This window comes from Paramisgurnus dabryanus, chromosome 5, assembly GCF_030506205.2.
Source record: "Paramisgurnus dabryanus chromosome 5, PD_genome_1.1, whole genome shotgun sequence".
In the NCBI taxonomy this organism is placed as follows: domain Eukaryota; kingdom Metazoa; phylum Chordata; class Actinopteri; order Cypriniformes; family Cobitidae; genus Paramisgurnus; species Paramisgurnus dabryanus.
The window spans coordinates 18749749-18777197 of NC_133341.1; the positions used below are offsets into that span (position 1 = coordinate 18749749).

Sequence of the window (27449 nt, forward strand, 5' to 3'; positions counted from 1 at the left end):
AAGGAGCTGGCTGAAGTTCAGGAAGTAGTGCAGCTGGGCATAAAGCCTATTCCATAGTATTTGTTTTTCCTACTATGAAAGTCAATAGTTACAATAAGCTCTGTACTTACCATCATTTATCAAAACATCATGTTTTGTGTTCATCAGGAAAAAAATCATACAGGTTTAGAACAACATGATGGTGAGAACATTTTTGAATGAACCATCCCTTTAAATTCGGCCATACGAGCAGATGTACTGTACTGAACTCAAATCTAGCTTTATTAAAAGTGTAAGATTGTGTAGTTAAGTGAAGCTTGCAGTTGCATTAAGTTTAATGGAGAACAACCTAAATCAGTGGTTCTCAAACTGGGGGCGGTGTCAGCGGGGCCCCAGTTTTAATGACCTTTTATACAATACATTTATTTTTCATAAATTATTTGTATTTAAATCTTAGTAAAATAAGGATCCTAGGACTACATTGTATGATTAAATATGTTTTGTTTTGTTTAATTTAATTTGTTTGTAATTAATTAAAAAAATGTTATGTTATAAATCATCTGAAGTCTATGGCAAAGAATTCATTATAAATCCTAAAAAAACGTCCAGCCAGACAGCACAATTGACATTTACAATAGCTATTAGCATGATGGCCACGAGATGGCGCTATATCACTTGACAAAAAGCAAAGGAACAACTTATTTAACACAAACGCGCGAATATCTCATTATTATTTTTGTAATTTACTTCTATTTTAATATTTCTCTAAAAATTTCGCTTGTAAATCCACGAAAATATAGTATGGATAAATAAGCAGCAAAATAATTAAGCTGCGTAAAATAAGCCGTATCATTGCATGACAAGCAATATGTCTTTAACCTATAATTGTTTTGCGTTTGGTCGACTTTTCAAAAACTTAAAATAACTGTTGTGCTTTTTTTTGAGTTAACTGGAACGCAAGTGCCCCGTGTAATGTGTTGGCTGTTTAGGGAAATCCACGCGTCCGTGGAGGCGGTGCTTACCAGAGAGTTCACTAAAAGAGCGGAGAGACACTTCAGTCTGAAGCAGTTTGAGTTTCATCCAACGCTTAACATTTGATGTTCTCTCCCCATTAGTAACACCGACATGGTTTACATGTGATTAGTAATGTTTGTATCATGGGTGGTTATCTGAGTCGCTTTCTTCTGTGATTTCAGTCCTGCGTGCCACATGAAAACTGTTCATCGACGTAAGACGTAAGTACAGTCAACTGTCAATATTCAAATGTTCAGTTTAGGCAGTGGGTATGACTTTGCATTAGAAAGAATGATACGTCATTTGAATGGTGCCATACTGCATACACCTGGATATAACAAACTTCTTCAGGGTATCAAATTCTGTGTATTTCAGGAGACAGTGACTTCATAGGGTGCTGCGCAGACGAGCCTTTACATTGGTTTCAGGGTAAGTTATGAACTTGGTGTTGTCTTATCTCTTTCTGATGTGTTGCCCATGTATTCATTTTTGTGCCTGTTTATACCACAGGTCCCTTTGAACAACATCAGAGATGCTGATCCAAAGCACAAACATTGAGAAGGACTTTCAAGCACCAGATTAACAACGACAGCAAAAAAAAAACATCTTGAATTTGTCTACCTCTATCTTCAACAAACGTCCAAAGTCCAGTCTCAGAATATGGCGTTTTTAATGAAAAAGAAGAAGTTCAAGTTTCAGATACACTTTACCCTGGAGGAGCTCACGGCTGTGCCATTTGTCAACGGGATGCTTTTCTGCAAAATCAGATTATTGGATGGTGGAGACTTTTCCATTTCTTCATCCAGGTATGATCTGGGATTTCTTTGTAGTTGGGCCATGCTAACCAAAGTTAACCAAAAGTGCTACTGCACTGTATATAGCAGGGGTCTCCAACGTGGTGCCCGCGTGCCCGCACCGAGTCTGTGAGGTGCCCGCCAAAGCACATTCTATTAATAGTCTCAATTGTAATTTTTATTTATTACATATTTTTCATATTATCTTGGCTTGGTTTATGTATGTTAACATTTTAAACAATAATAAAACATATAAACAAGTAAAACAAAAAAGTTTTGAGTAGACTTTATCAAAAAGTAGCCTTCCAGATTGTTTTATCCATTGTGGTAGCCCTTGCTCACAAAAAGGTTGGAGACCCCTGGTATATAGGCTACACGGTATATTATTTGGTCATTACAGCCGGTTACTGGTATTATAAGGGGGTTAATGCTTTGATAAACTGCTTGATCAAACAAGTATTTTGATGGGACTGTGATTAAAATGGTTATTTTTAAGGGAATAATGCTTGACAGTCGCTCTACAACCTGTTAAATTTAAAAAATGATCTTGTCATCTAGCAGTCTGTTATTTAATAACAGGTTTATGTAGGTAGTTAATGTGTTACATATCTGTGATGGTTTGCTCCTGTTGTCTTTGGAGTAGATTTCACAATAACTTAATAATTACTTTGAAGCATTTGGCAGATGCATTTATCCAAAGTGACTTATAGTGCACTAAAAAGTATACATGTTATCAGTATGTGTGTTCCCTGGGGATCGAACGCATGACCTTTGTGCCGCTAACGCAAGCACTTCCAGTTGAGCTACAGGACCGATAAGCACTTTTCACGTAGCCCACTCAGCTCATTTTCCGATTACTTAAAAATGCACTTAGAAGACCCCACATGTCGTAGTGGGGGGTTTCTTAACCAGGTCTCACATCAAAGACATTTTTTTTTCAGGGTCAGGGTCAAACTATTATGCCATTCCTGTCATTTTTTACCTAGGTAAAAAAGTTTGTGCTTTTAATGAGGGGTACACGTGCACAACCTACATTTCACAATCACATTTGTTTTACGTGATATTCATCAAATTGAATAATTTAATTCATTAGCAATTCTGTCTGTACTTAGTCTGTGGTTTAAGATAAACAATGTCAGACTTAAACTGTTTATAACTAGAGGCTTTAGTTCTTTGTAGGTTAGCCACACAGGTGGACTGGGTCTGAACAGACACACAATTACAAGAGTGATGGTGCAGAAGTACACAGAGCAAATCATTAATCTGTGTATGTTGACAAGTTTTATATATATTTAGTGTAAATATGAATCTGAATTTGTTTATCTACAGTGTTCCTTTAGCTTGGTTGGTAGAGCAATGCATTAACAATGCAAAATGTCATGGGCTCAGTCCCAGGAGAAAACACACGTATTGATAAAAATGTATACCTTGAATGCACTGTAAGTTGCATAGAAGCAAATGCATAGTTGTAATCTTGATGTGTGCATTCATTGCGGTATTGCATTGCATCCTTAATTTGTCCAAACAGTTCTGTATATGGCCATAAAATGCTATGGTTTGAACAATACAATGTCTCCTTCAGAGCCCAAACATGTCTATTTGAAGTTCTCTTGTGTTGTGAAGTTTTTTTAGTGGCATATGACTGGGGGTGGGTGGTGTATTGTGTGGGCACACTGATTTGCTGGAGGTGCCAGGCACAGCGAGTTTCAGTGGTCTGGTGCACTGAGATGCCCTTTGCATTCATTCTGCACAATGCCTTGTGTATTCAGTGTGTGGGGGCAGAATAGGGTTATGTCATGAATGTCCCAACACTGCTATTCCTCAGATGGACCGATAGAGACTGAGAGAGAGATCAGATTGGATAGAGCTGGAATAGAAAGAGAGAAAAAGTGAAAAAAAAAAACTAACTAGATATAGTCAGAGAGATACTGGGAATGGAATGTAAAATGGATAGAAGAGTAATGAAAAGGAGAGAAAGGGAAAAAGAAATGAAAAACAGGACAGAGGCTTCAGTGATAATCCAGACAGAGAGCCGTTTGTCTGACTTAAGCCTGTTCCTGTTTCTCTCTGCCCTCCTCCCGTCTCCGATTCTTTCTCACGTTCTCCATTCTCCTCTGTTCTTTATCATTACGGCTTGAGTTTATGGAGCACTTGATTGACACGACATCAGTCGCCCGTGTTATTACCAGCATCAGTAGAGCATCATTATCACTAGAGAAGATCTTGCACCTCGTTCTGCGTCTTTTCCAGATTTGCATTCAGTCTGGAAAAAAACGCTCCAGGGCGATGATAAAACTTCCTCTGAGGTGGTCGAGAAGGACACGAACACAGAATTCATTAGTATACTGGGGTTGAGCGAGCAACGAAGGTGCAGTGGAGCTTGAAGGGAGAGGAGAGTGCTGATATGGCTGCTTTTTAATGGTTGGCCTGCATGGAGTTATAGATCCCATTCAGACATTCACAGTCGTAATGTGTGACATACATCAAGTTCGTGCCCAGTTGAAAGTAATGCTGTAAACAGTTATTGCTGCCTTTTTTGCTTTGGCGGATACTGTTTGTTTGTGTAGCTAGCACCTGAACACTATTGAACCTCGCTGAAAATCAGTTGTCTGAGCTGCAACAAATCATTCCTGTTATGAGTTCATTCTTAAGCTGTGTCATTATCATGATTCATGATGATGGAGGTTATACAGTAGGTCTGGTTGCTAGGAAACTTGCACGAGTGTGCATGAGTGGATGTAGGAGCCAAAGTCACCTCGTTGATGTCAGTTTGTGATGAAATTGCTGCTATAATCATCGCAGGGACGCTGCTCTCTGTTCCCTTTCGTTCTGTTCCTCTCCCTTTTGACAGTAAATAGTCATGAAGGCATGTGTCGTGATTTTCCACATTTGACTCACAAAGGTTTTTTTCTGCACCCACACTGCTCTCAGACTGAGTCTACAGTGATTCTCAAGTTGTTGTCATGGTGAACCAATAAGGGTTGCAAGTCTTTCTCATTGGAAACTTGGGGTCAATGCACTGTAAAAAAGATTTGTTGGTTCAACTTAAAAAAGTAAGTTACCTGGTTGCCTTAAAATGTTGAGGTAATTCAACTTAAAGGGATGCTCCAGTCCACTTTTTAAAAAATATGCTCATTTTCCAGCTCCCTAGTGTTAAACATTTGATTTTTTACTGTTTTGGAATCCATTCAGCTGATCTCCGGGTCTGGCGGTACCACTTTTAGCATAGCTTAGCATAATCCATTGAATCTGATTAGACCATTAGCATCACGCTCAAAAATAACCAATGAGTTTCTATATTTTTCCTACTTGAAACTTGACTCTTACTCGTGTACTAAGAGGACAAAAAATTTAAGTTGCGATTTTCTAGACAGATAGGAAGGAACTATACTCTCATTCTGGCGTAATAATCAAGGACTTTCCTGCTGTAACATGGCTGCAGCAAGCGTAGTGATGTTACGCACTGCCTGAAAATAGTCCCTTGGGTAACTTTCATTGGCTGGGGACTATTTTCGGGCAGTGCGTAATATCACTACACCTGTTTTAAAGGAAAAAATATCGAAACTCTTTGGATATTTTTGAGTGCGATGCTAATTGTCTAATCAAATTCAATGGACTATGCTAAGCTATGCTAAAAGTGGTAGCGCCAGACCCGGAGATCGATTGAATGGATTTCAAAACGGTAAAACTCAAATGTTTAACTCTACGGGAGTTGGAAAATGAGCATGTTTTTGAAAAAAGTGGAGTATCCCTTTAAAAAATATTATATATAAACCAGTGAAAAGACAAGAACCTAAGCTGAGTAATTCGTCAGTATGGTCATTTTAAGATTATTAGTTTCGACGGATAACTGTAGCTGTGCCACTTTGGTTAAATCAGGTCCAAAATCTATCAACAGCCTTGTTGATGGACAAATATATACATATATTTTTGTACTTTGAGCGTTGTAACTTTACAGATGCACAAACTGCAACATTACACACTAACTTTAGCTAAAAAGTTGAATCAGAATAAACTACACCTTAAAGTTTGATCTTTAAGTGCTGATTGACATTTTAAACATCGGTAATGAGCCGAGAAAAAGAAATTGAATAGATTCAGTTTCTCACAGCTCAGTGTGTCTTACCGGGACCATGTTGGCTTCAAAATAACAAATCGAGCAGAAACTCGTTCCTGAAATTCCACCGCACAAGCTACACCCCGGAACAGATACACACACTACTCTAATAGACAATGTGATGATGATAGGAAAACAAATCCCTCCTTTTCATTGGCTGAGACCCATGCATGTGCATTCATGACTGTTTGCTTTTGGTTTCCTAGCAACCTAATATGCGTACATACAGACCATCCTATATTACACATGCACAAACACACCCAGAGAGATTCCCACACCCATGCACACCCTTAATGGTTAAGTTATTAAAGATAAAAGCTTAAAACAACTAGTGAATGGTTTCTACACCTTTTCTAAACAAAAATTCTGTGTGTGTGTGTGTGTGTGTGTGTGTGTGTGTGTGTGTGTGTGTGTGTGTGTGTGTGTGTGTGTGTGTGTGTGTGTGTGTGTGTGTGTGTGTGTGTGTGTGTGTGTGTGTGTGGGTTGGTCTATGTGGTTTACGAGGACATGAATAGTGTATAATAACATGTTTATTATGCTATAAAGGTGGTTTACGGGGACATAGAGAGTGTCCTCATAAACGGAAAAGCTAAAAAAACATACTAAATGGTAGTTTTTCATAGATTAAAGACTGGCAACAGGTTTTTGTGACATTGGGGTTAGGGATTGGGGTAGGTAAGGGGAATAGAATATAACAGTTTGGACAGTATAAAATGCATTGCGTCTATGGAGATGTCCCCGTAAACCACATACACCAACATGTGTGTGTGTGTGTGTGTGTGTGTAAAATATATTTAAATCTTAAATTTCAGGTCTAATTCATAATTGTTTTCCAGATATCCATGCAGGGGTTATTTCTCCAATAATACACAAACATACACAGATGAGTTCATTATTAAACACAATGCAAATTATATCTGTGCTTTCACTCTTCGATGTCACACTGAACATCTTGTTGTTGAAGCTTATATTTCTTTTTCTCCTAAACTTTTGATGTGTTTCCAAGTGATCTATAATGATCTGCTAGCAGGGTGTTGCAGAGGCCATGCAAAGTTCAATGACCGTGCGTGCACACCATAAGGTTGCGAGTTCAGTTCCTGGCATGTGGTGCTGCCACTGTCCGTGGCCCTGCTGCTTACACAGCATAAACAGACAGAGGAACCAGGGTCTCATCCTACACAGGTCACAATGTTACTGGGCTACAACTGCTCAATGAGATTAGCAGCTGAGACTGAGAGCAGAGCACCTGCCCTAAGCAGGCACAGCCTGAGCCTACTGTAAACACTGCATGGAACAGATTACAGTTAACCAAACAGATGTAGGTAAACATTCGGGGCATCTTGGAAGTACACAACTGGACTTTGTCTGCCTTTTTGTATGCATTGAAGACTACTTTTATTATTGCTCACATTTAGGTTAGGGGTTGAAACAAGGGGGGGCAACTATTATCCTAGCAACCACATAGCAACGGACTAAAAACCACAACTTCTTGGCAACATTGTAACATTGAATGACAAATAAAATGTCAAATATAAAACACAAGTGAGCACATTTTTCTTTTAGCCATGTGACCTTGCCAAAGTCTCATATTTTATGAGATTAGAAGCATTAAAGTTTGATTCTATCTTTGATGTGGTCTTACTCAGTCAGTATTAAAGATATCAAGGTTATATTTTTACAGAATGTTAAATTATGTAGATTATTTTATCTAGAAAACCATAAATCACAAAAATGACTTTAGCTGGGTTGCACTTGTGCAATGAAATGTTATTCTTCCTTGTAAACAAGTAGGGTTGCATAGTAGTTAACCCTTGAGACAGGAATCGAAGGTTGCAATTCCTGCAATTCAAATCTATCACAGTTATGCCCTTAAACAAAGGCCCTTGAACCTTAAATTTAGTTTCAGGTGAATTGTCCTTATATTAAATGTACTTAAGTAACAACGATTAAAACACAAGGACATTAAATGCAATCTCTTTTGTTTACTTCATCCCAAAAAATTCACACCTTGTGGTTTTCTTTTCATTCTTTCTCTCATGCAGTCATGAGTCTGTGAGCTTGTTGTGGGAAAGCAGGGATGTAAAGGGGAAGACCGATTAAAAATGAGCACCATCTGGAATTGAGCTCCACACAGAAGTAGGTTAAATGAAGTCCTGGGGGAGGAGGGCGGAGAAAGCGAGAAATCAGGAGAGGCTTTACTTTCGAAAACATGACCTGCCTTTTTCTTTCTGTAACATGATTGTTTGTTTGGAGACAAACCTTATTTCACTTGCTGTATACGGTACAGTCAGAATGTTTGACACCATTTTAAAATTCTGGGGTTCAGAATAAAATGTAAATGAGAGCAAAGATAAACTTTGAAAAGGAAATGTCAGATTGCTTCCATTGATATACACAAGATGTTTTCAAATCATTAAAAGCTCAAGTGAGATTAAAGCAAAAGTACCAAATACTAAGAAAGTTTCAAATGTGACCCAGTCTGTGAAAACAGCTAAAATTATTGTAATTTACACAATAATGTAACCGTATAGCCTTGATATCTTAAAGAGCACCTATTTCATTGCTAAAAACAACATTATTTTGTGTTTTACCTTGGAGACGATAACTTGCGTCATCATTTACTTCGGGGTTTGTACCTTTTGCATATCGTTAACGTACGTTTACACACTTACACACCAAATAAAATGTAAAATTATGAATCGAACAATAGGTGCTCTTTAAATATTGATAATGCCATGTCAAAGTTTGAAATCAATGATTGATCAAACTTTGCTCCGCCACATTAGCCTGGATTCATAGACAGGGTCACATATGTCAGTTTTTCAGTTCAAATTTGTATTCAAGTTATGCTGACAGTATCATTTTTAAATGAGACATTTCACAAGACTTTAAGATGTCAAATAAATCTTTGGTGTCCCCAGAGTATGTATGTGAAGTTTTAGTTCAAAATACCATATAGATAATTTATTATATCATGTTAAAATTGCCACTCTGTAGGTGTGAGCAAATATTAGTTGTTTTGTGTGTCTTTTTAAATTCAAATGAGCTGATCTCTGCACTAAATGGCAGTGCCGTGGTTGGATAGTGCAGATTAAGGGGTGGCATTATACCGTTCTGATATCACAAGGGGAGCCAAATTTCAATGACCTATTTTTTCACATGCTTGCAGAGAACGTTTACCAAAACTAAGTTACTGGGTTGATTTGTTCACATTTTCTAGGTTGATAGAAGCACTGGGAACCCAAATATAGCACTTAAACATGGAAAAAGTCAGATTTTCATAATATGTGCCCTTTATATGTGGTCTTCTGAACTTAAAATATCAGTGTATGTATGAAGTCCTTTTTTTCACATTTTCTCTACACTCTTTCACAGCTGTGTCTTGTACTTCTCACTTTTCCATAGTCACAGGTTTCCAAGGGTCAAAGTTCAGCTGTCTGATGTGTTTTAGGGTACATACAGAGCATAGCTGGGAATGTGTGTTGTACAACTTATCCCTTTTCTGCGCTCTTTAATCCTCTTTCCTTTTTTTCCTACCTTTCTACAGTACATACGAGAACTGTAGTTTACACGACTGTCCGGTCTTCGTGACAGCTTAATAAACACATTTCTTATGACCCCACACAGTTTTCAATATATTCGGCTCTCAAATCTTCAGCTTGTTTAAATCCCTCAAAACCGTACGATCAGCACAACACTATCTCTGACGTATGTCCACCCTTCTAACAAAGTAACCTTATTTAAATTACAAGCCTTGATATTGTATAACCCACTATTATGTAAATATAACCCCACCAGACAACTGCTTTGTGCAATATTGTACAATATGTCCAGAACAGGATGATACAAGATAATGTAGCTATTCTTTTGATTCTAGTACATTCCTCACTCATTTTAATGTCTTAATATCATTACGATTAGCCATTTTTGATTACAGCAGCTTATGAGAGATTGTAGTGCATGGGCATTGTGATAGATTTGTGTTATTTTAAATGAACACATGCTGTGGAATGCCTGCGCAATTAAAGCACAGCGTTCGTGTCTTGATACCAAACCATTCACATGAGCCCAAATCAAAGCCTTTGTTCAGGGAGTAACTACCACAGAAAGACGAAACCACCACGGGTAAATAATGACTAACATTAAGCTGGCTGTAATGTTCTGCCAGTACTTTGTTATTGCTGTTGCTGTTGGCTTAAAGTGCTCATTTAAACATTGAAGAGAAGGAATTACAAGAGTGACTTTCCACCCCACTTTGCAATCAAAATACGAATGACTCCCTCAATCTCCATACAGATTTTTTCGTACGTCTGTTTAGACTTGTCTGCCCCCAGAGATGGAGGTTTAGTGGCTTTGCCTCTGCACGTTAAGATGCTAATCGTTTTGCATCATCTCATGTTTGTTCCTCAGTCCGTTGCCGTCTATTTCAGATGCATTTGATGCTACACGCAACGTCTGTCCTCTGCTTGTGATCTGGGAGCGGTGAATCTGCCGTGCCTCTCACAATTTGGTCTTTGCACCAGAAACGTTCATGGAACGGACTTGGAGAGCTCTTAAGATCAAAGGTCAAATTCTTTTTAAAGCATAAAATTGGCTGCTGTTCTTCAGGGTTGGTCTGCTCAGCTCCTCTGTACCGTTGAGTCATTAATTCAAACCCCCACAAAAAGTCCTGCATCAGACATGTGTCTGCAAAGACATGTGGCATGTGGTATTATTCACCTTTATTGTGTATATGGATTACAGGTTTGGATAAACACTACACTATATAGATTTTGGGGTGGTTTCCCGGATGGTTAAGATTAATCCATAATAGTTATTTTAGGACAAATAAAACATAAAAAAAAACTATATTGGTGTGCATATTAAGACAAAACAATGGCACTAATATATGTTAAAGGGACACAACGCTTGTTTAAAAATAAGCTCATTTTCCAGCTCCCCTAGAGTAAAACATTTGTTTTTTACCATTTTGGGATCCATTCAGCCGAACTGGGTCTGGCGGTAGTACTTTTAGCATAGTTCAGCATAAACCATTGAAGATCATTAGCATCGTTCTCAAAAATGACCAAAGAGTTTTGTAGGTCGATATGGCAAGGAACTAGGGATGCTAAACAATTAATCGCGATTAATCGTTAGCAGAATAAAAGTTTTGGTTTAAATCACATATGTGTGTAAACTGTGTATAATAAATATGTATATATATATATAATATATGAACACATTCATGTATAATTTTAAGAAAAAAATTGTTATATATTAAGTATATATATTTATATATAATATAAATTATACATACATATACAAATGTATATACACATTTCTAAAACATATACATGCATGTGTGTACATTTATTTATACAAAGTTATTATACACAGTTCACACACATATATGATGTAAACAAAAACGTTTATTCTGCTAACGATTAATCGCGATTAATCGTTAAGCATCCCTACTAGGAACTATACTTTCATACTTTCCGTACCATGGCAGGTGCAAAGATATTACACAGCGCCCGAAAATAGTCCCCTTGGTTTACTTTCTATGGCAGGGGACTATTTTTGAGCACTGCGTAATATCATTGTGCCAGCTGCAGCCATGTTAAGGCAGCAAAGTCCTTGATTATTACGCCAGAATGAGAGTATAGTTTCATAGCCATATCTGCCTAAAAAAATCACAACTTTTAATTTTCTGTCGGTCTAAGTACACAATGTAACTACAGAAGAGTCAAGTTTTAAAATAGTGAAACTCTTTGGTTATTTTTGAGCGTGATGCTAATGGTCTAATCAGATTCAATGGATTATGCTAAGCTATGCTATGCTAACAGTGGTACCACCAGACCCGGATATCGGCTGAATGGATTCCAAAACGGTAAAACTCAAATGTTTAACTCTAGGGGAGCTGGAAAATAAGCATACCGGTATTTTCAAAAAATGTGGAGCGTCCCTTTAAGATATTATATGTTTTTAAATGTAGGCAGCTCAAAGATGCATCTTAGTCTGGAACTAGGATAAGCCTTGTCTGGGGAAACCACCCTTTAAAGTATTACTTTTCAGATATCCAATACTCTTGCACACATCGAGAAAATGTTATACGGTACATTGTTTAGGATTTTTGAGCCAACTATCTATATAGTGGGCATTATTTTTAGATTATTGAAGAATTTGGTCTTGCCCATCTTTATGAGGAATGCCTAACATTCAAAGGTGGAGCAGCTGAATGAAGAAAACACCCAACTGGCGCTTCTCTCGTCCTTTAGTGTTTAGGTGTGCTTTGCTATGTCTGCAATATCAAATTAAATGTGTCTAAAATAAAAAGTAGCAAATGTTTGAGCAGCCCTTCTATGGTTAAATACGCAGTTGGAAAAAATAGCATATTTTGTCTCAGTTAACATATTTCTAAGGGTGATATTGATATGAAATTATCACCAGATGTTGGTACACAACACATGCAGTTCACACATGCAAAGAAATGTCCGTAAATTAAGTTATGTGTAATAATTATGTGTAAAAATTACGTGGGGAAAAAGTATTGAACACGCCTACTAAAATGTATTTAATACTTTGTACAAAAGCCTTTGTTGTTAATGAAAGCTTCAAGACACCTCCTGTATGGGGAAACTAGTTGCATGCATTGCTCAGGTGTAATTTTTGACTCATTCTTCCACACAAACCGTCTTCAAATCTTGAAGGTTCTTCTCTGAACTCTGATCTTTAGCTCTCTCCATAAATTTTAAATTGTTAGGTGTCAGGTGACTGACTAGCCCTTCTAGCAGCTTTATTTTCTTTCTCTGAAACCAGTTTCAAAGAAGTTTCCCTTGCTGTGTGTTTGAGTTTACCCATCACGAGATGTTTCTTGCATAACACCTTGGTAATGACACACTATTTTATAGGCCATCATTTGGGACTGTACCAGCTGTTATTATTTGCACTGACATGGGGCAGAATCGCTTTTTTTACTGACTGTCTTGGCTTTCCATGCCTTTTTGCACAGTGGTCCAATACTTTTGCTTGTGTCATTTTACATGATTACACATAACTTCATTTATGGACATCTATTGTTTGATTTCTTTGCATGTGTGAATTGCACTAACATCTGGTAAAAATGTCATGTCAGTAGCACCTTAAAAACATATTTTCTAAAACCATGACGTGCTCAATACTTATTTTACCCGCTGTATATGCTATTTCATTTGAGTTTTGAACTTTAAACTCACTTTGTTTAAATTGATAGGAACAACAACAACTCTTGTTGACCTAAAAACTCTCAACAGTTTCCCAGAACTATTAAGAGATCCTGGGAATAATCAACCAGTAGCTTAAAGTACAAACTGTTTGTATATGTCCATCCCAAACTTTCATTTTAAATGTCGTTCATCTCTCCACCCCTTAATTTTCTCGGTTGTTTTCTTTTTGGGTTCTCCCTCGTTCAGTCAGCTGAGAGAGCCTGAGACCATCCACTGTACAACTCAGACACGTAAGCAAGAGATAACATTAGGAGACAATGAACATTTCAGTGCTGTAAATATGAGTTGGATCTACTTATAATTTACTATAAGTAAATCTAAAATGTTATCTTGACTTAAGAGAGAAGTCTTTGATCTTTATTAAGTTGTATTGATTATATGTTTTTGTGATCTCCAAACTTTTCTTATCTCTGCTCTATGCGAGCAGTTCAGTACAAAATACACAATTGATGCAAGTCAACAGATGCAAGTTTGTCATTTTACATGTGTAAAACGCACGTACCGCTAGCGTATCAGCTAACACTGATGATAATGTCCAGAGGGCTTAGAGAGTTATTTACATACCTTATCTTAGAAGAAAAAAATTTGGTTACGTAACAATGTGGACATATTATATTAAAGGTCAGTTTTAGAAATAATTTGCTTCCATTGTTTGCATGTGGTCTATGTGTACTTGTGAATGTTATGTGTGGAGAGATTTTAACTCCCATATTTTAGCAACACCAAAAATGAACCATCACAATGCCACAGGCTGCATTTGATCAAATATTTATTCAACGTGTTTAGAGAAGACTATAGATTTTTTAAAAGAGATGAAGAAGATGAAAGGAAGAAACTGCTGTATAGAGTGCTTGTCTCTATAATTTTTTTAAACATAATTTTAGACTGATTTAAATAAGAGCTGACAACAGCTTTTAAGCTTTTGGACTTTGAGGTTATTTACAAACTTCATTTTAGTCAAAACGTATTCATAAACATGTCTTTTAAATCTCATAGGACTTTTCTGTCTTTCTAATTCATTTGAATTGTGACCATGAACATCAAGCAAGATTTTCAATTAGTAGTGACTTAAATATATCCTTACATCATATCATATGGTTTCTGGAGACTTTGATTATACTCGTATGGACTAGTTTCGTGACAGTATTTTTTACCTTTTGCTGCTTAACAGCCTCTTGAGAACAGCTTGACCACACTTAGCCCTTTTTGTTTCCGAAATAGAAACTGGTTTAGAATGCCAAAAGGGTAAATTGTATGGTTTTAAGGCTTTAATACTCATTCAGTGTGTTTTTCTTTTAATTCATGAATGTATTTATCTATTAAATTTGATATTTATTTCAGTTCCACCTACACCTGCACATCTGTCATATTAAGTATGATTCAGTCTTTGCATCCTCAGGCAAGTCAATGAATTATTACACATAAAGAATGCATAAAAGCTTAATAATGAAGTTAGGACTTGTTTAAAATCAATGCAAGTGGAGGAGAAGGAGTGAGAGATGTGTTTTGGTTGTCACTTCAAAATGTATTGAATGGCACATAGAAGTCTCTGGTAATTGTGTTTCATTGTCTGGACCTGTAGGACGTCTAGGATGTCATTATGTTGTTCTTTCTGTAAAAGATGGATTGCATTACATAGCTACCCTTCTCTCCTTAGCCTCGTCTCCCCATAGCAGGTAATGCAGAATCATGAGAGACTTTTTGTTTTGTTACCTAATGCAATGAAAATAGTAAATCAGTCATTTGATGTGTGTGTGTGTGTACTTACCCATATTTTATGTTAGGGTAGATACACATTTACACATATGTACCTAACAGTGGCGCCCCCAGGATTGTTTTCATGGGGGGGGCACAAAGGGGCCAGCCCAAATCTTAGGGTGGCACAATTAAAAAATGTATTATGCCTGAATCTAATGGTCAACAGTTTTCCCTTTGCTTTTAATGCTACTTGGAGTATAGTTATTCTTATTTATTACTAGTATATGATTTACTAGAGACAAATAAAAATTGCAAATAATTTAAAGATCAGATGGTGGAATAGTATTAATCTATCAAAGATGAGTATCAACCGATCACCGTTTGAATTGTGTATTTAAAATACATTATTTTATTAAACTATACAATGAGTTATATCCAGTGTTATCCAGTTAACATACTCTAATTAAATGAGTGACACACTTTAGTCCTTAACACGTCTCTGGTCTTAAGTTTTCTCAACGTGGGCACCAATCTTACCTCTCTCTCTCTCTCTCTCTCTCTCTCTCTCTCTCTCTCTCTCTCTCTCTCTCTCTCTCTCTCTCTCTCTCTCTCTCTCTCTCTCCTCTCTCTCTCTCTCTCTCTCTCTCTCTCTCTCTCTCTCTCTCTCACACACACACACTCACACACACACACACACACACACACACACACACACACACACACACACACACACACACACACACACACACACACACACACACACACACACACAGACGCGTTTGAAGGGAAAAGCGCGTGTTTTCGGCAATTGCGCAGCCCAATTCGCGTCATTCACATCCTCCCTTGCAAGGACGCGTTCAGTCTGATTGCATCTTTGCATTGACTTTGTATGTAATCTACTCGCGCAAATCGTTGAACTTGCGTTTGGTGAGTATGCCCCATAATGAATGGAAACACATTATTCCCTTCGCGGCACCGCAGGCAGCGAGTGCACACGCACAAGCGCAGCAGGTACACTGGCAAGAGTAGAGCGAGACCTTCAGCCTATGTGCCAGGCAGGAGCGTCATGCACCATTTTTTTAAGGGGGCACAGTGCGCACAGCTCACAGAAATTTGTGCATACACAGACATCAAACGAAATATTATAGATTCTTCAGTCTTTTCCATGGCATACATTTCTAACAATCTGAGCGCCCCATGCTTTCATGCAAAAACCTCCAAAATAAATGTGTTGACTTACTTTTATATCAAATACTATTCAATTGGAATAATGACATATTGGCATCATATTTACATCTGAAACGGCATGTTTTGTTTATTTACGTTTTGTTTAATGACTTTAATTGTGTCATTTCATTTTGCAAAACAGCTGCATTATCCTATGAAATTAATGTCATTTTAAATCCATAAAGTATATAAACAACGAAAATGACATAAGCTATAGCCACGTGATTGGTTTTAATGTTCAATAACGATTTAAAAAAATATGTTTAGATAAAATTATTAGAGGAACGGACTTTTGCATTAAATGTTACCTCGTATGTGAGCATGTGTGATTCCGCGCCCTCGTGCCCGTGAACTCTGGCGAACTTTGCCGTTGCACCAAGAAGATGAATCTAGAAATCTCTACTAATATAACGTCGAGACGGTCACATTTTAAACTATACATTTTCTACACAGAGGAGGTTAACTGCACATTACCGTCCTGGGGTTTGGAAATGTTGTGAGTGTTTCTTAGACGTTTTAATTCCTCAGAAAGCCAAAGGCAACAGCAAAGCTCGTGAGCGCTCTCAGACGCTGATGACGCCAGAACAAAGAAATTTAACATGATCAAAACGGCGAAAATCTCCGAAAAGTGACAAGGATGCAGCACAGAATTGATTATATTGCGCATATTAAACAGATTAAAAGACAAGTAACAGATTAATGGATGCTTCTGTGATTTTGAGGTTGCATGCAAAATCCAGTTGGCTCAAAAACCGAGGGTCAGTTTGAATGGGCATGACGTCTCTGGTGCCCCAGCCCAATTTAAACCCTGACAGTGATTAAGCTTGGAACAATATGCTTTATATAACCTATAATTAACTAAGAGTTTTACTTACTAGTTTCTGAGTTTCTTCTGTAATGCATCCAATGGTTGAACAGGAGCGAACAGGACGTCACGTGTACGTCACATGGATGGCAGTGCGGCTGCGCATACTCACGGCTTTGCGTGTAAAGGTGAGGGGAGGGGTTAAGATCGTATTCTATTTAACACATTATACAAATGCATATTATTTTTTTACATAGTGCTTTTAGTGTACATTTTAATGAATATATATTACTACTTTTATTTAAATATAAAAATCTCAACAAAATTTTTTTTTTTAAATCTCATTCTGTTTGGGGGGGCCACTGGGGGGCCAGTGACTTTTATGGGGGGGGGCCGCGGCCCCCCCTGGCCCCCCCTTGGGGGCGCCACTGGTACCTAACAGTGATGTGCAGGTCAAAAAAAAATTGTATATATATATATATTGTCCCCGACCCGCTTCCTGGCCCACATATTTTTAAAAGTAGTAATTGTTTAACATAATTGGCATCTTTATTTCAAACGACCCGACCGACCGCAACCCTAATATTATAAAAAATAATTTTGGATGACTCAAAAGTTAACCGCGGGTAAATGCAGGCACCCACTCATTTGGGATCAAGTAGCAAAACCTCCCTTTAGGCACATCCTCATTTGTAAAAGCACTATAAAAATATAGTACATTTTTAAGTAATATAGCAAGATTTTTTTTATTATTGCAAAAATGCAGAAAGTTAGGGTAAGAGTTTGGGTTAGGTTATACATGTAATATTTAAAACTAGTCCAGTTTAAAAAGAATAGAAGTCTATGGAATGTCCTCATTTAGATAAATGCAGTACAGTAAGTAAACTGCCCTTCATTCATTTAGGTAAATTTAAATATTTATCGAAAATGTTGATTTTTAGCCCATGTTATCTACAGTCATGGCCAAAAGTGATGTCCGGGGGATGGGGTTTGTACAGTATTTAATAGAAAGTTAGGTTAGACCATCATAATATGAGGTATATGGAAAAAATGGACAAAACAATACAAAATTTAAGGTAGGCCCTTTTAAAACTCTTCTCAAAGCTGAGTTTCGGTTTATACTTCAAACACACCAAATGCAACACCAATGCAAAATTTTATGGCATCTTTAATAAGACATTTGACTAAAATGTAAAGTTGTACTTTTGGCCTGTACGGTACAAGAATTGTTATTTATCCTTTTCTGTTTGTGCACTATGTACATCAGGACTGTCTATGTTCCTGATGCAGATGTTTGGGTGGAATGTTGCAGTCAAACCTTAATAACATTCCTGGATTAACTGTCTGTGTAAACAGATGGGCTAAGAGTGATTCCTGGTATTGGGATGTAGACTGCAGTTGAATCTTCAGAAAAGACACAAACTTAAATCAGATGCATTTATAAAACATTTCTATTCTCGTGTTTACTTGAAAGAGAAACGTTGAAAGAGGAGATTCCTAAGCAAACTGTAATTCGACTGAATCTTGCTGTCAACAGGCTAAACCAATTTGGATGAGGTTATATACTAGAATAGGGTCAGCACTGTGTATGTGTGTTTACAATAACAACAGTCAAAGCGATATGTATTTTACAAATGACAGTCTGTGTTCTAACACACAAGTGATGTTTAAGAGGAATGATCTTAGCATTGCAGTGTTTGCTCTATGAGAAGATTGATGCTCTAGGTGGAACGCCAGGAATGCTTGTACTGCGTTTACGCCAAGAGGTCGTCATCCCTCATGCACAAGGAGATATACTGAATAACCGTTTGCAAAGGAATGTAAAACATTGATTGAGCCCCAAAAAGCCCCTTTAGAAAGGTGCAAAGGAACACGCACGCACACACTGACACACACACACACACACACACACACACAAATACACACACACACACACACATATATATATATACACGACTGATGTATTCCTGTGGGCGAAGTTTAGTCAAAAAACTTCTGCTGACGTCATTAAAGCAGGAAATAGAGGGCTGTAGTCCAAACTGGCCATTCGCTGTAGGCTTTGAAAGGCGGTTTCTGTTAAATAAAAAATATATCGCCAGGCAGTGAACTTTGAGCTTATCATTTTACAGGTATTATTTATGCTATTATAGCAACATTACACACTAACTAGGGTTTAAAAATGGGATCCGAAAGAATGTGACCTTTAATATTGCCATAAAAGTATTGAATTTGATTTCCATGCTATATGAATTGATTACAAATTTTTAATATATGTTTTCTTTAATGAAATTCAGTTTTATTAAACTTAAGGTCTATCAAAAGTAAAAAAAAAAATACCTGCATGCTGTCAGGTACCACAGAAATTAACTTTGAATCATTCCTCTTTTTGAAACATCAAAAATCATGTTTTTTACAGTAACTGCCTTTACAATGGAAAAATGCAATACTCACAATGCCGGACATCGCACTGGAATGTGTTAAAAGTCCAGTGTTTAAAAAGACCTAATCAAATGTGTCAACATGAAGCCAGAGCGATTTTGTTTGTTCAAACTAAGTTCGTTCTTTGAACTAACTTTATTAATAGTTATTTCTGATTTTTCCTACAGTAGAATGACGTAATTGCCTATTTTATGACTTACTTACTTATTCATTTAGCTGAAGCTTTTATACAAAGCGACTTACATACATTGCTATAAAGGTCAGAGGTCGCACGCCTCTGAAGCAACTAGGGGTTAAGTGTCTTGCTCTGGGACACAATGGTGTGTCACAGTGGATTCGAACCCGGGTCTCTCACACCAAAGGCGTGTGTCTTATCCACTGCACCATCACAACCCCAGTTTGCTTTTATTAAAGCAAACTCAATCCACAATAGTCCAGTTACAAGGATTTTACTCGCCGTCTCAAATAACGTTTTATGCTCACAGATCAGTTCCCTCTGCGCTAATGTTCTTTGCAGAGTAATAAAATATAGACCCTAGTGCCTGGTCTCACATCTATTTCTCTCAGTTTCACTACACGTCACAGAGAACTGTGAATAATTCATTAAAGCTTGATGGTCACGTTTCAAGGCGCAGCACGATTTTGTGTCTCACATGCCACCACATGTAAAATAACATTGTTTCTTTTGCAATGTTCCCACACACACTAAACAAGTTGTACCAAGTGGGGTGATACCTTTTGAAAAGGTCACATGTTGGTACAGATATGCATCTTTAAGGTACAAAAGTGAACTTTTTTGAAAATGTAAAGCCCCAGTGAAAACTTTTGTACCTTCTTGTATTTTTATTTTCTGAGAGTGCACCATTAGAAACCCAGAGGCGTCTCACAGCACTGTAAGAGCAACCTGCATTACCTCATTGCACCTGACATTTGTGTTTCATTAAAGTAGGTCACGTTGTTTTGATCGAATGTTTATTTCTCCATTAGGTCATGTTACGTAGTTCTCATCCTTATATAATCCTTCTTTTTCTCTTCCCGCAGAAGGTGCGCGCACATTTGTTTCACAGATGCATGTGATGCACTTGTGCATGCGCCATTGTGTTCTGCATTATTCATCATTTCAGCTTTTTCCATCCCGCATCATTCCTCTGCTTCCTGATCCAGATGATAAATGTGTCGGTTGCCACTTGCATATTTTACACAGATGTCCATAATAAGAAACTGCACGTGTCCATCTGTGTTCAAATGAAGTGCAACATATTAAAAACAGGAATATGCTTATCTTATATTTATAAATAGCCTACATGGACTTTTAGAACTATTATGATTTATTGAAATATGCTGCACAATGTTCTTTTTAACCGTTTCTTTCATGGTTTTTCAACCTCTCCCTCTGAAAATCACAAACTCTCTATAGAAGTTGCAAGCTGCTGTTTACATTGTGTTCTGTTAACACATGCTGTTCACGTGCAGGTGTCTAAGACTTCCTCTGTCATGTCTCGTCGTGTCGTAAGCCTGAGCTCACTGAGGGCCTTGTCTGCACCTGCCTGCATGCTTTGAAGTTTTTACAAGTTTGAAATTAATGCAAAAACAGGGGACAGAGAAAGGGTGTGTGTTGCTTTTTGTTTGCTTTGTATTTCTTTTATTAATATAATCATGCTTCCTTAACAGCAGCACTGGAGGGTTTATAGAGGAAACAAAGCTCATTATTATGTAATATTGGCTGAATAGTTCTTCTTCCTACAGTGACACGACAAACCGCTGTTTGCAGTTACACCTGTGGGATGGGCCTTGCGTAACTGTGGTGAGACTAACTGTACATTGTGTGTGTGTGTAAGAGAGGGAGAGATTGGATTAAATATAGAAATCAGCATGAAGTTAAAAAGAGTTTAACGGGATATTCAGTGAAATTGGGCTGATGTCTTGTAAGCTGAGTTGATTATTGAGAAACCATTGATTTCTTAGTGATTTCAATCATTTGACTTAGTCAATATTAAATATATAAAAATTATATTTTCACAGAATGTTCAAAGATGATTTTATATAGGAAATATAAAAATATTACTTTAGCTGGGTCACATATTGTCATTTGAATAACACTGTTTAAGCATCCTTACAATACAGCCATACACTCCAGTGTGTACCTTTGAGTTACCAATATGCAGCTTTTAGGTACAAAAGTGTACGTTTTGAAAAGTTACCGCCCCATTGACAACTTTGGTACCTTCTTGTACATTAGTTTAAAGTGTAAAATCCTCACATTTTGGAAAGCCGGTATTAAGAGAAGACTTTAAAGAGGAACAGCAAGTGTTTTGCTTTAAAGAGCAACGTTTGCAGAGGAAGTAAAACAAAAGACGTGAAACCAGACCTTTACCACCAGCTACACACCATTGATGGTCACAGCAGGGATTTCATAACACATCACGAAACAAGCAGATGATGTAAATGTTGTTTTGGTGTCGAGCTGTGGGTCCAGAGAGGACTGATCCTTATTTATTACGCTTTAATGAGGTCTGTGAGGGTTTAGACTGTAATAAACTTATTATAATATTACAATTATGACTTGAATGCTACCTAATTAGGTCCCATGATAAATGAAATACAGTAAAGATTAATAATTAATCATTATGCCAAAATTCATAGGTACTAGGTTGAAATTCCAAATCTAACCTCTTTGTAAGTCTTAAAGGAATATTCCATTTTCTTAAAAGAAAATCCAAATAATTTACTCACCACCATGTCATCCAAAATGTTGATGTCTTTCTTTGTTCAGTCGAGAAGAAATTATGTTTTTTGAGGAAAACATTGCAGGATTTTTCTCAACACTTAACAGTTTTTTTCAACGGAGTTTCAAAGGACTAACAATCCCAAACGAGGCATAAGGGTCTTATCTAGCAAAACGATTGTCATTTTTGACAAGAAAAATAAAAAATATGTACCTTTAAACCACAACTTTTCGTCTAGGTCAAGTCCAGCGCGACATAACGTAAATGCGTAGTGACGTAGGGAGGTCACGTGTTAAATATATAAAACGCACATTTGCGGACCATTTTAAACAATAAACTGCCACAAAGACATTAATTAGTATCAGTTGACATACAACAACGTAGGAACAGTCCTCTTTCAAGACGCTTGTAAACACTGGGGCGGAGTTTCGCGTTCGTCCTCTGTGACCTCTTGACGTCATGACGTTTTGCGTGGGGTCAGCTGGCGCATCACGACCGGATCTACATGACGAGAAGTTGTGGTTTAAAAGTGTATATTTGTTATTTTTATTGTCAAAAATGACAATCATTTTGCTAGACCCTTATGCCTCGTTTGGGATTGTTTATAGTCCTTTGAAACTCCGTTGAAAAAAAACGTTAAGTGTTGAGTTAAGTATTAAGTGTTGCGGTTTATTAAAGTCCATTAAAATTAGAAAGATCCTGCAATGTTTTCCTCAAAAAACATAATAAGACATCAACATTTTGGATGACATGGTGGTGAGTAAATTATCTGGATTTTTATTTAATAAAATTGACTAATCCTTTAAGAATAACTTGGAAATGACATGCAGGTGTGTTTGATTGGGGTTGGAGCTGAACACAGCAGGACAGTGGCCCTCCAGGACTGTAAATGCCCAATCCTGCCATAGGGTAGTACATCTCATATCATAGAGGTATCAATAAAATAGTAAGTGTTAGCAGAATACTTTACTGTAGCAGATTTAACATGCGTTAATGCAGGCCTAAGTGTTTTTTTCTGGGATAGTAGTGGTGGTAATAGCTCATGGATAATCTCTTGTGGGTTCAAAGCTACAAACCTTTTTGACAGCATCTCACAAGCATCTTTCAGTTTTACTAGAGCTGACTATCAGTTCTAGTTGATTGAGGTACTTACATCTGTCATGCATTTGGGAAATGCCTTTATCCTAAGCCACTTACATGTACTTACAGTCCATTCAAGCTATACATTTTTGTCAGGGTGTGTGCTTCCACAACTTTTACGTTGCTAACTCCGTGCTTTTCAAATTGATTCACAGTATAGAAATACTTATCAGGCTTAAAAGAAGACTCGACTGTACTGCCTCAAAAGTTTAATTAGTTTTTATTTCTAGTCATGCTTTGCTATAGTTTTGTGGACTGCCAGTTGCAATTGTTGTGTTAAAACACACAGAACTTTGTACCAGACTGTAAAAAAATTGGCTGATTTGTAAACTGTTTGTGATTCATCTTCCTGTATTACTGTACAAAAATCATTTTTCATCATCTCTGCACTTCCTTGTAAAGCTTTCCTTCCTGTTTCTACCGGGCATGTTTTACTTTAGACACTTAAATGAAACAATGGGATTTTCTACTGTTCTGTGATCTTCAGACCACCAGTAAAGGATGTATGTGATCTTTGTGAGTCATCCGCCAGATGACAGGTGCTTCATGCTGCTGAAGAACTTGTGAAGTTTTGGAGTTTCTAAGAGAACGGAAAGGAATCACTTTTCCCGCTCATCTGAACGCAATGGGATGTCCATAAGCCCCTGATTGAAATTTAAGCCAAGGCCCATGTATCCAGAAATAAATCTTTCTACCATGTGCGCTGGATCTGGAGATCCCCAGACCCAATCCTCTTTTAACTACAAAATATGTTTACATCTAAAAACCCTGAATAGCATGGATTAAATGTGCATTATCCACAGTATAATGTTGAATGTAATCTCAGCCAGACTATTTTTCTGATAAAAAATGGTCTTATTAAATGTTTAGTCTGGGATGCAAGTGCAGAAAAGTTCTACTGTTATCGTAATATATCTGGTTATGTCTTATGCCCAGTTGTGTGTGTGGTGCTCATGAAGCAGGGTCATGCTCGGGTAATGGATGTGCCGTTATCCGTGCTCATTTTTCCTGGCACGTTTGGGGATATCAGGGACAGATGCCTTGGCGACAAGCCCAGGGTAAATAAAGGACAGGAGGAGGCCATCAAATATGCCTTTGAGCAATATATGATATGAAGGATATATGTTTGGAAATAGGGAGCTATAACCTTAGAGTTTGTGATTTTCGGGTTTAAGTCTAATAAAGAATACTCTTTACACTTTATTTTAGGCATTACTGTTACTGTAGCTGGGTTTCCATCCAAACGTGAAGCAAATCTTTTTTATATTCGCAGAAAAAAGAAAAACAAAGAAATGCGAATTAGGTGCGTTTTCATCAAGTTGTTTGAGCGAATGACGCTGGTAACCTAGTAACCAACAGTAAATAAAACAAGGCACGCGTGGAAAATGGAGACAGTACTGTATGTAGTCATAATGCAGACTTGATGAAGGCACAAGCAGCAAGGACATTGCGACAACGTCGAGCTCCATATATGGTAAAGACAACTTCAGCGGAAAGTCAGTACTGTGGGTTAAATGTTTGTTAATTTGACAAATGCGTTTCCATTTCCCATTTATCGCATTTACTCTCTTTTAGATAAAAAACACCTAAGCTGGCGTAAAAAAAAGAACAACAAAGAAATGCTAAATTATGTGCGTTCCCATCAAGTTGTTTGCACGAATGACGTAGTGTTGGGTAACCAAGTAACCAACCGTAAACAAAGCATGCGTGGAAAATGGAGACAGGACTGCATTTAGTCACAATGGGGCAATTTATTAATGTATTTGCCGTGTGGCTGGTAATTGGCAAACTGAATGCTGTGGATAGAAGAAGGAATGCAGACATTTTATGAAGGCAGCAGCAAGGACACTACTAGCAACCAACAGTAAACAAAACAAAGCACACTTGGAAAATGGAGACAGGACTGCATGTAGTCTGGATGGGGCAAGTTATTAATTTATTAGCAGTGCGCCTTTCCAAACTAAATGAATAGAGCATTTTTGATGACGGAATAGCAGCAACACTGGGAAGACGTCGAGCCCCATATAAGGTAAAGACAACTTCAGCGGAAACAGCTAGACCAGGAGTGGGGAACCCTGGGTCCTGGAGGGCCACTGTCCTGCAGATTTTTGTTCCAACCCTAATAAAACACACCTGAATTTCATTTCCAAGTAATCCTGAAGACTTCAATTAGATTTTTCAGGTGTGTTTAATTAGGGTTGGAACAAAACTCTGCCGGACAATGGCCCTCCAGGACCAGGGTTCCCCACCCCTGAGCTAGACGTTCAATCCCGTGGGTTTAATGTTCGCTATGTCAGAATTAATTCGGCAAATGCGTTTCCATCTCTCATCAATCGCATTTACTCTCTTTTGCATAAAAAACACCTAAGCTGGCATAAAAAAAAGAAAAACAAAGAAATGCGAATAAGCCGGTGCGTTCCCATCAAGTTGTTTGCGCGAATGACGTAGTGTTGTTGGGTAACCAATTAACCAACCGTAAACAAAGCACGCGTGGAAAATGGAGGCAGTACTGCATTTAGTCACAATGGGGCAATTTATTAATGTATTTGCCGTGTGGCTGGTAATAGGCAAACTAAATGCTGTGGATATTAGAAGGAATGCAGACATTTTATGAAGGCAGCAGCAAGGACATTTCGACAACGTCGAGCCCCATATATGGTAAAGACAACTGCAGCGGAAACAGCTAGACGGTCAGTACCGTGGGTTAAATGTTCGTTAATTTGGCAAATGCGTTTCCATTTCCCATTTATCGCATTTAATCTGTTTCGCATTAAAAAAAAAACGAAATTTGGCGTTTCCATCACTCGTTTTCGATGCCAATCGATACTTGAAAATGCGCATAAAATTATGGTGATGGAAACATGGCTACTGTGTTACTGTAGCTGGGTTTCCATCCGAATGTGAAGCGAATCTTTTCAAAATTAGCAAAAAAAGAAAAACAAAGAAATGCGAATTATGTGCGTTTGCATCAAGTTGTTTGAGCAAATGACGGTGGTACTGGTAACCACAAACAGTAAACAAAAAGGCACACTTGGAAAACGGAGACAGGACTGCATGTAGTCACAATGTGGCAGGTTATTAATGTATTTGCCGTGCAGCTTGTAATTATCAAACAGCTAGAAGATCAGCCACGTGGATTTCATGTTCCCATGATCCGCATTTACTCTTTTTCGCATAAACCCAAAACCACCTCAAGAAATCGTAAAAACTAAAAACGAGTTAAGGGATTTTTAATCGAAAAATGTAAATGGGCGTTTCAATCACTCGTTTTTGATGTGATACTTCAAAATGCGCATATTATGGTGATGGGAACATGACTAGAGTGTTGATTTTAAGTAATCTGTACTAAAAATGGGAGATGGAAACTCATTTGCCGAGTTAATTCTGATGTAGAGAACATTAAAACCACGGGACTTACCGTCTAGCTGTTTCCGCTGGAGTTGTCTTTACCATATATGGAGCTCAACGTTGTCGCAATGTCCTTGCTGCTTGTGCCTTCATCCAAAGTCTGTATTCCCTCTTCTATGCATAGCATTCAGTTTGGCAATTACAAGCTGCACGGCAAATGCATTAATAACCTGCCACATTGTGACTACATGCAGTCCTGTCTCCATTTTCCACGCGTGCCTTGTTTTGTTTACTGTTGGTTGCTAGGTTACCAGCGTCATGCGCTCAAACAACTTGATGGAAACGCACCTAATTCGCAGTTCTTTGTTTTTCTTTTTTGCGAATTTTAAAAAGATTTGCTTCACGTTTGGATGGAAATCCAGCTAATGTAATAGGGTTACAGTTAAGGTTTGGTTTTATTAATTGCATGTAATATAAATAATTTATTATTATAGTAAATAAATACATGTAACATGAAAAACAAAGGCACTGTAAAATATTTATTTCTACTGCAGCAACTACAACTTACAAAGAATTCTCACTGAAATCCCAGTGAGTTAGAAAAAGGGGAACCAATAATATGGAAAACACACTAGAAAGTACTAAGCAAATATGTATGTAGTGAGAAATTAATAAAAAAAATTATATGAAATTTTCTGGGGACCACTTAGAAATTCCTGCAGGCCCCCTGGGGGTCCCCTGCCCCTACTTTGAAAACCCCTGCTTTAGAACATGTAAAAAAAAAAAGTGAAAGTGACTGAATGAAATGGGGTCTGTAGAAGCAGATGGTAAATAAAATGAAAGTAAAACAGAAAGGAAAAGACTGACAGCAGTCTGCTGAAGTTACCAACGTCTGTATTCTGATCTGTAGACTTACAG

The 27449-nt window shown here is 37.6% G+C and overlaps 1 protein-coding gene across 2 annotated transcripts in view; it reads left to right on the top strand.

The window, feature by feature from the left end:
- The first annotated feature begins 1008 nt into the window (after positions 1-1008).
- The window catches only part of eeig1b (estrogen-induced osteoclastogenesis regulator 1b), a 38299-nt gene continuing 11858 nt past the window's right edge, over positions 1009-27449 (top strand). For both annotated transcript variants that reach the window (XM_065250144.2, XM_065250145.2), the window contains exons 1-3: positions 1009-1214; positions 1369-1422; positions 1504-1799. In XM_065250144.2, coding sequence (XP_065106216.1) covers positions 1654-1799 — 146 coding nt within the window. In that variant the 5' untranslated portion in view covers positions 1009-1214; positions 1369-1422; positions 1504-1653. The remainder of the gene's footprint in view (positions 1215-1368; positions 1423-1503; positions 1800-27449) is intronic.